The sequence below is a fragment of the Microtus ochrogaster genome, unplaced genomic scaffold (genome assembly GCF_000317375.1).
Source record: "Microtus ochrogaster isolate Prairie Vole_2 unplaced genomic scaffold, MicOch1.0 UNK7, whole genome shotgun sequence".
Classification (NCBI taxonomy): Eukaryota; Metazoa; Chordata; class Mammalia; order Rodentia; family Cricetidae; genus Microtus; species Microtus ochrogaster.
Window position 1 is genome coordinate 3,415,012 of NW_004949105.1, and position 9,621 is coordinate 3,424,632.

At 49.8% G+C, this 9,621-nt stretch overlaps 1 protein-coding gene across 1 annotated transcript in view; it reads right to left on the reverse strand.

Annotated features, from left to right (window-relative positions):
* Myom2 (myomesin 2) overlaps nucleotides 1-9,209 on the reverse strand; it is a 69,118-nt gene extending 59,909 nt beyond the window's left edge. The window contains exons 1-3 of the mRNA XM_005366232.2: nucleotides 9,116-9,209; nucleotides 3,141-3,258; nucleotides 1,060-1,212 (exon numbers count right to left, since the gene is read on the reverse strand). Of these exons, the coding sequence (XP_005366289.1) occupies nucleotides 1,060-1,212; nucleotides 3,141-3,247 (260 nt within the window). The 5' untranslated portion in view covers nucleotides 3,248-3,258; nucleotides 9,116-9,209. The remainder of the gene's footprint in view (nucleotides 1-1,059; nucleotides 1,213-3,140; nucleotides 3,259-9,115) is intronic.
* Between the last annotated feature and the right edge of the window lie 412 nt (nucleotides 9,210-9,621).

Here is a 9,621-nt window from a genome sequence, read left to right on the forward strand (position 1 = left end):
TCGCCTGCCTCTGCCTCCCGAGTGCTGAGATTAAAGTTGTGTGCCACCACCACCCGGCTGTATTTTATTCATTAAATACACGTTTTAACTAACTAAACGGGAGTGTGAGGATTACTACAAGTTTGCTTAAAAATAATCATAACTTTGACATGGCTGAGAATTCCTTGTCCCTGGATGTAAAAGAATTTAACATGCCAGGAATCTAAAAACACAAGGAATCTTGCTTCCACCTCGCTTGAGTTACAGCTCTACAGCGGATCGTTGTTGTTGAAGAACTGCTTTGCAAACGACTAAAAAGGAGACTGTCCGCTGAGCTTCCCACCATTAGTCCATAGGATCTCCGGGAACTGGAGGGCGGTACAGGTGGTTGTGAGCCGCCTAGGAATCAAACTCAGCTCTCCTGCAAGAGCAGCAAGAGTCAACAACTGAGCCGTCCCTCCAGACCTACCAGTGTTTTTTCTTGAAAGACTAATGCACGGCCGCCAGCTGTTGCTCCATCACTTGGATTTTGTAACTGTAGGATTGACATTCTGGCCGGTCCTTCTCTTTCCTATGACAGTGCACCCTCGTGAGCCAGATCCATTGACATCTAAGATACGATGATTTATGGAACCCTTCATAGCCCTTGGTGTCCACAGAGACAGCTGTTTAAACACTGGCTCCCTCCTCAGAAGATGACCTTGCTCCAAGGGACAACAGCCCCGGAGGCTGTGATGGAAACTCAGCCGTGGAGCAGAGGCTCCTGATGACTTGGAAAGGCAGGGATCTGAGTGCAGAGGGTAAGCCAAACCGCATCTCAGCCCTGGACAATAATGATGGAGATGCCATTCCAATCCCTTGTGTGTTGGGACTGGCGTCAAATGGTAAAGAGCAAGTGAGTGATTGAAAGAACTCAGCTTTGGTTATAAGCAACCCGGCTTCTGCCTGCTGGACCTCCCCAGCTAGTACCCCCTTGCCCTTCTCTGCCCCAGGTCACCCAGCCCACATGTGAATTGAAGGCCCGCACTTAGAAGCACGGGAACTATGGGCTGTGGCTGAGAGAGGGCACAAAGCAATTACCTGTTCTCCTTTTCAACTTCCTCCTCATCTGAGGCGCTCACCCGCTTTGCACAGAGCCTGCACACACCCCCAGTGGAGCTCTGACTGGAAGCTCTCTGCGAAGAGGACCTCTCCGTAAGAGACCTCTCAGATGACGACTGGGTGGTTGCTCGCCTGAACAAACAGTAAAAACGATTAGGTTGTGCTGGAAATCACTAACACTTATGCTAACACACACAGTTTCCTTTCTACACACCCATCCCTCCCTACAGCACACACACGTGCACCCAAAGCATGCACACACAAGTCACACATACGAACATGTATGCCCATAAGTAGTCCATACAGATGCACCTGGGCATACATCATGCATGTGTACGCATGCATACCACAGACAGAGGCACATACATATACCAATAAATACCACACAAACATAAGTAGGAACATGCATGGTCATGGACACACACATACCCAGACATCTATACTTGTTCAGGTCCACATATATATTGATATATACATATAAATCACAAGCACACATATGCATGAGTACACCTAAACCCAAGCCTGCATATTTGCATGTGGTACTCTCCCTCTGAGAAACACCCCCTGCCAAGCTCCCAAGAGCTGGTGGGTCCCCTTCTCTGCCAGCCATTCCTGAACCATCCTTTTTGTTTTTCAGTCAAGATGCTGTGTGTAGATGTTGGTGTGTGAGGGGGTGAAGGTGGTGTGCCTGTGTTCATGTGTGTGATGTGTTTACGTGTATAGTATGTGTGTATGTGGTGTGGTGTGGTGTGTATATGGTGTGTGTCTGTGTTCGTGTTTGTGTGTGATGTGTTTATGTATATAGTGTGTGTGTATGTGTATGGTATGTGCCTGTGTTCATGTTTGTGTGTGATGTGTTCATGTGTATGGTGTATGTGTGTGTGTATGGTGTATGTATGTGTTAATGTATGTGTGATGTGTTCACATGTATGGTTTATGTGTGGTGTGTGTGTCTGAGATGAATGTGGTGTGTGTGTGCCTGTTATGTATGTGCATATGTGTATGTGGTGTGTGTGTATGTATGAGTGTGTGGTGTGTCTGTGTTTGTGCCTGTGTGTATGAGTGTGTGTGTGTGTGTGTGGTTTGTGTGTGTGTGGTGTGTATGTGTCTATGGTGTGTACCTGTGTTTGTTTTTCTGTGTAATATGGTCATGTATATAGTGTGTGTATGTATGTGTGGTATATGTGTGTAGTATGTGAATGTGTGTTTGTGCCTGTATGTGTGTGCATATGTATGTGTGGTGTGTCTGTGTTTGTACATTTGTGTGTGTGTGTGTGTGTGTGTGTGTGTGTGTAATAATCTCTGTTGAGATGGGCTGCAAATGCTTGGCTTTATTTATAACGAGGGATGGCAACTAAATGAACGCCACCAGCACTTCTAAATATAGGGTGCTGGTGACATGGGGCAGGAACCTGCAGCAGCAGCAGGCCAGACTCAGAGGTCCCTTCCTTCTCACCGCCCTCTAATCAGCCCATTGAAGCTGTAGATAGGCCGGCTGCCACTCCAACAGTGCCAGGGAGGCACGAGTCGCAAGCTGGAGGAGACCTCGTCCTTCAGGAGCTGGGCCAGAGATGAAGGGGGATGAGGGGGTCTAGATTCCGGCTGCACTGGGCAAGGGGGATGGATGCTCAGGTGCTGCACCTGGACTGCTGAGGTAGCAGAGCTGTGGTCAGAACAGACTTCATTTCCATCTTTGCTCTGCCCCCTATGAACCCTGCCAATGCTCTTCCCACTGCTTTCCTCCTTGTCCTATATTATGTGTGATTCTTTAAGGCCCGCAAGTCAGTGGGCTTCTACTGAGTAACCGTGGGCATCTCCACCAGGGTCAGCCCACAGGCCCTGCAGGATACAAAACTCCATGCAGCCAAGCCATGCAACCCAGGCAAACTTTAGTCTTCCAAAGGGATGTGTATATCAGGGATGCAGTCTTCCTGCTTTCAGACATCCCTCAAACCCTTTCACCTCCAGATCTCAGGTGAAAATTACACAGTTTGGAGCCAGCAGACATCAGAGCTACGCATTCAGCATTCAGGAAGCCTAGCCAGGACCTGACAACTTACTTTTTGGATGCATACTGGTCCAGGAGGTACCTGGTTTGAATGTTTCGATATGACTGGTCAAAGTGCTTGTGTCTTTTCTGATAGAAAGGGACTGCCACCAGGGACATTCTGAGTGCTCCTAAGAGAGAAAAGAGCATAAGTCAGGACCTGTGCTGTCTGCTTTACCTTCTACATCATTCCAAGGGAGAGGGGAGCAGCTGGGGAAATGGCTCTGTGAAAAGGTGCTTGCTATGCAAGCAGGAAGCCCTACAAAGGATCCCCAGCACCCACGGGAAGACTCGGTTCTACATGCCTTTAACTGGGCTGGAGGTAGCAGAGTGGAGAAAGGAGGGGTCCAGGAGCTCACTGGCCTAGAAGTCCAGAGATCAGTGATCTCTGGGTTCAGTGAGAGACCTGTCTCATAGTAAGGTGGAGAACAATTGAGAAGGGCACCTGACATTGATTCATTGATTTCTGTCCCCACCTGCACAGAGAGGGGGGGGAGGAAGCGAACAGGTACACACAGACAGGCATACACACAGACACAGATAGACACAGACAGACACATACAGACACAGAAATGCACAGACAGACAGACATATACAAGGATAGACACAGAGACAGACATGCACAGATGCACAGAGAAAAAGACAGCTGTAGCAGATACACACAGATACACACACAAACACGACAGACACATACAAGCACAGAAGCACACAGAGAGAGACATGCACAGAGAAAGAGAGGCACAGATAGACAGACACACATAGACACAAAGACACACAGACAGATGTATACAGAGAGAGAGACATAGACACACACACACACACGCACACACACACAGACCAGAAAGGCTATACTGATCCAAAAGGGGGGATGGGGAAGATTGCACAGATAGAAATAATCTTCAGATATAATCATGAAGTCCACAGAGTTCTCTGGAACCCAGTTTTAATTTTTGTCGGCTTCCATGAAAATCAGAAAATGCGCCTTTAATTTCTTTCTTAACGTCAGTTGTAGACTGCCTACTGTACTTGGAGCAATACACAAAGCAGTGCAAGTAAAGACGATAAAAATAATTTAAACAGATTAGGGGAGTAAACAAATGCTTGACATGACAGGAGCCAGAGGCCACACAGAGATAGAGCGTCCTGCAAAAGAGGAGAGAGGGCAGCCAGCGAGGCTCCCAGCAGGGCACATGTGGGAAGGGCCCTGGGGGGTGACTAGGCCAACGGACAGAGGTCAGGTGGCAGGGAGAGTTCTGAAGTGTGAAGATGGAAACATGGCGTACAGCAGGGCATTATTCTGGAAAGGCTGTAGCCACTCCAGAAACTTCCCATGGCTGACCCAGGGGTCTCGGGAAATTACGAACCCCCCAGTGTCTCCAAGAGTCAACTGAAGTCATGAGCCCTGGGCTTCTGCATCCGAGGCAGATACAAAAAAGGACAAACCAAGACAGCAGTGAAACCCCAGGGTCTGAAAAAGTGAGCAAATCTTGGTGGAATTCTCCCGAGAGATCAATGAGAGATTTTGGAGCACTGCTGGAATTATATGTCTTCATCTAGTGCACAGATTCACCCCAAGTAAATACAATTCACATCTGGTCTCTTTGGTCATCTCTACACAGTCACTCAGAGACAGCTTTCCTCCGTGTCTGTGAGCCTCGGTTTCCCAGGCCTAAGCTCTGAGTCTGCTCTGTTTAGAGCCCACAGCACAGCCCCGAGACTGCCACTCAGATGACATGACCTGAGTGGGCTCAGCATGGAAACCTGAGGTCTCAGAGAAGAGACTGCCCCCATTCCAGTCCTCCTCATCTATAGTACAAAATTCACCACATCGCACAATTTACCCTGTGATCAATTCCAGTTACGACTGTGGGATCGCACAATCACAGAGCTGAGAAAGATCCTGGGGAGCATCCAAACACAGGCCAGCCCATCCCCCACCCCCAAGGTCGGCAAACTTCTGTCTTGGGGCCCCTTATGCTTTGATACACTAGCATATTTCAGTAACCTCTTCTCAAAAAATTGACAAGTCAACCAAGCATCTCCCAGAGGCTTCCACAGAGTGTGCCACCATCCACTGGTTACAAATGTGTAAAAAGACTTTGTGTCCTAAGGGCCACACAGAACCAACCCAGCTAGCCTTCAAGGAGAACTCAGAGGTCAGGTGCCAGGCTCCCTGGGGCCAAAGCCTGCCTCCAGCTCTGTGGTGCAGTCTTGGGGCTTATTCCTAATCTCTCCAGCTCTGATATTCCACACTGAATCTATGTAACAGCTGGCACTGTGTTTGCTACAGCGTGCCAAACAGCAGACTCCATGGCTGTCTCTGTCAAGGGTCATTGTGAACTGAACCGTGAAGACAGGAAGAAGTACCCCTAAAAGACCCTCTCACTTTAACATGGGGCCACCTTGACTGTATCTCAGCAGGGTGATCCCCAAGAAAGATCTGCTGCCCATGACTGCATGTGCCATCTCTAGAGGCGTGCATACATGGCAACTAAAGATAGCCTTCCATTGCAGAGATAACCACCCTCAAGCTAGCTTACTCCCTAGGCTGCTTCCCTAATCCATGTGCCCTGATGGCTTATAATTCTTCATCAGAAACATAGAATATTACATCATTCTATATGTTCACTTACATATGTGTTCATGCTACGTTAACTTCCAAACTGTCTTTTACAAAAAGAACTCCAAACACATGCCCTAGTAGCACCGTCCACGAAAGAGGGCCAAGCACACTCCACTAGATGCATGCTTCTGTGTGGAATGTAAGATGACAAGGGTCCCTGTATCTCAATGGCCTTCTTCCCCTTGACTAGTCTGAATGTCCCACTCAACGCTACAGGCACAGACAGTGACCGCACGCAGCACGGTATATCTCTGACGCTACCTCACCCGCTGTCCAGAGGGCCTGGAAGTCTTCAAACATTTCATGTGTGACGAGTACACACTTTGTAGTGATCCGCCAGGCACCACCTGCCTTAAGTGGTCACGCTTCCCGGGCCCCTCACTCTGACACACAGACCCACTGCAGACACGTCCCCTGGGTGCCTCTGACAAGGGCAACAGCACTTTAGCACATTTATCCCTACACTTTGTCCCCCTGATGCCATCAATGGCGGGAGTCAAGGGCTTTCCAAGAGCAGGCACTCCCCACCATACACCCATGTCAAACTGCAGCCTCTGGGGACAACTGACGTGTGACCCCTAACGCTGACTCCAAGACTGCCGAATTCTAGGAAGGAAGCACCTTAGATTTCACATGTCAGCTGGAGCAGTGCACCTGAGCGCTGTGCCTGGGACCCTCGGCTCCACCTGTCTCCAAAGACTGTTACCAGTCCCATGGCCAGCAAGACATAGCACATGAAAGGGGAGGCCTCATGAAACCCAGGTCCAATGTACACTGCCATTGCTGTCTCCTTAGGACTTCTTGCTTCAGAACTGCCCTGAGGAGTTCTGAGGGGTCCCAACCCCATCTCTGTTGAAGCATATTCCTGTGGCCCAGACTGGAAACTGAGGCCGCCGTCTGGGAGTATAAGGTGCATGGAGGTGAAAGAGCCCTCGGGGAGCCCACCCAGATTCACACCGCTGCTGTCCTCCTTCAGAAATCCTTGAAGTGGCCCCACACATACCCAAAAAGATGAGGAGCACCTCTTCTCCAAAGGGCAGGTTCTGTTGATCCCCTGGAGTTCAGGAGCACAGAGAGACTTTGGTTCTGGGAACTCCAAGGCCTGAACCCTCACAGCACCAGGCTACTGTGTGATCCACACTATAAAACCAGGGGACTGAACTAATGCCAGGAATATTCCCCTAAATACTCCTTGCCTCCAGGAGTGTATGTCCGTGGCTGTACGTAACTCACACCAGAGACCATGCCGACCAGTAAGGCTGAACCCTCTCAGATGGACACGCCCTGCCTGAAGGACTGGGGCATTTCAGAAGAGTCAAGACACCAGCTGCTCCTCTGACCACTCCCAGACACTTTCCGCCTCAGCCCAGCTCTGGAACCACACCCACAAGGCTCCTGACATGTTTGGGAATTATGACACCACCATGAAACTCGAGCCTGTCCCCAGCACCAGGGCTCCGTGTTAGTGATGCATCTTGTCCGGGGCCCTCGCTGCAAGGAACAGAGGAAACAAACTCTTTTGTGTCACTAAACATGGTTTTAGTTTGTGAAGACGTGCCAGGTTGAAAGCATTTCCTCTTAGGCAGTTAAAGAAATTATTTATACAGCTAAAAATGCCAAAGTTCATAGACACATGGGATGAAAATAATTCAAGGAGGAAGAGAAACAGCTAACACAGTGTAGACAAAAAAAAAAAAGCCCTGAGTTCATGAGATAAATTTTTTCCCAGCTCGTTCATATTAGGACCTATTTAAAGGGTTTTCAAAATAGGGACACTGAGAATCAATTAAACATGGCTGGGTTTTGCAGGGCTCCTCCTTTGAAAGCCTTGGCATAAGCTACAGAAGGATCCAACTTCGTAATGCACAATGCGCTCAGCTGTGAAGGCTCGCTGGCTCCCCATAAAACTTCAACAATGTTGAATTTGACACAGAAATGGTCCCAGGCAGCTCCCACTTGGACAAGCCTTACAACAACCCACAGTGCCACCCTACTTCATAAAGGGAAATTAAGTCCGCAGTCATGAAAGCCTCACTGAGTTCTAGTGACAAGCTCCCCTCGCTCCCTGGTTCCTGTGAGTTTGTCACAATGTGCTGCAGATAAGATCTAACATCCTTCCAGAGACTTCGGCCACTTACCCTCATTTCTGCTCCAACCTTCCTTCGCAGAGCTGGAAGTGCCAGGCACTGAGCTCATGGGCACAGCATCTCCAGAGGGCACATGGAGTTGGCTTGGGCTCCAGCCCTTGGCTTCTAGGACAGGTTTTTATCTGGGGCCCCCATTTATTCACTATCACCTCTAAGTGTCTTGGTTCCACGTGCCCTTTGCTTCCTGTTTTTAGTGCACTCAGAAAGGAAGGAATGTGGGGCGGGTGACAGAGAGGGCCGAGGTTCCAGCCCTCGAATGCACTCAGATGCAGCAGGAGCCCCTTTCCCTCCTGGCAGGCCAGCTCTCTGCACAGCTTCACATGCACAAGGCATGGCACCGGCGACCTGCAGAATCCAAACTCCAAATGTACAAGCAAAGGAAACCCAACAACCCACAACTGCCCTTTCACTGAAAAAGCCTGAACCTCCCACCTAGTCCTGCCCAAGATCTGAGCTGAATGCCTGGTGTTTCTCTGCCCTCTGCCCCACAAGAATGTCTCCTTTTTCTAGTCCGCGCTCTCCTCCTCTCTTCATCTCTGATCCTTTGTAAGAACCTCAGACTTCAAATCAATCAGCAGACTCAGGAAAAGGGTAGGAAACCCAAGGGGCACAACCTACCTTGAAGGGGCGTCAGATTTATACAACAATAAGGCCCAGAACATAGGGAAATAAAGAACCACTTTGGGGGTAATGCCTAGGCGTGTAGCTCAGTCGGTAGAGAACTAGCCCAGCACGCCTGAAGCCCTGGGTTTGATCTCCAGCACAGCAGAAAGCCTGGTGACACACACCTGTGATTTAAGAACTCTGAAGCTCAGGAGACAAAAGCAAGAGGATCACAAGTTCAAAGTCACCCTTGGCTACCTCACAAGTTCAAGGTCATCCTTGGCTACCTCGCAAGTTCAAGGCCAGCCTGAGACATGTGACCCTCCCCCCCCTTAAAAGTGAGGCGGAGAAGGAAGGAAAAGCAAGCAAAGGAAAGGGGAACAGGAGTGGGTAGGGGAAGAAAAAAAGGCAGGGGGTGGGGAGGGACCCTGGCTGAGCCTAGCAGAGTCCAGTCAAAGACAGGCACACCTAGGGTGGAACCCTTTGATTTGTCCTAGCAGGAATGCCTGCAGGTAGCAATTTGCTCTGAACTTGGCCACATGTGAAAGCAAATGCAGCTGCAGCGTGCTCTGTGGTCTCCCAAAAACCACATCTGAGGAAAGGAGAAAGACTCACCCAGAGGAGAAGAGCCTGAGCAGAGAAAACGACGGGCAGAAGGGTTTCCCAGACACTGGCTCCGGTCAGCAGAGCTAATTTCTCCCCGCAAAGCTCTGAGCTTCCCCTCCCATTTATGGCCAGAGGAGGTGCTATATTTAGGCACAGGGCTGCCTCTCCCAAACCCATACCTGTATCATAAATCACTGGCCTGCTCATTAGAGAGGGAGCACCAGATGCAAGGGGCAACTCAAGCTAGGAAGTCGAAGGTGTGGGTACCGCGTCCTAGGGTGCTCCACTCTTTGCCCTCTGGCTACTGCCCCAAAGAGAGAGCAGACTCTGGTGTTGCCTCTACCCAGATTCAGGCACAGGATCTGAGAGTCAGACCCAGATTCTCGGGCAAGTTTTCTCATTCACTGAAGGCTTCCGGACATGTGCCATGGGGCCTCTCTACCCGAGCATCCGCAGACATGCAGGTCACCCGTTAGCCAGAGCACCTAGAGGCAAGGGTGCTATTGCTAGGGAAG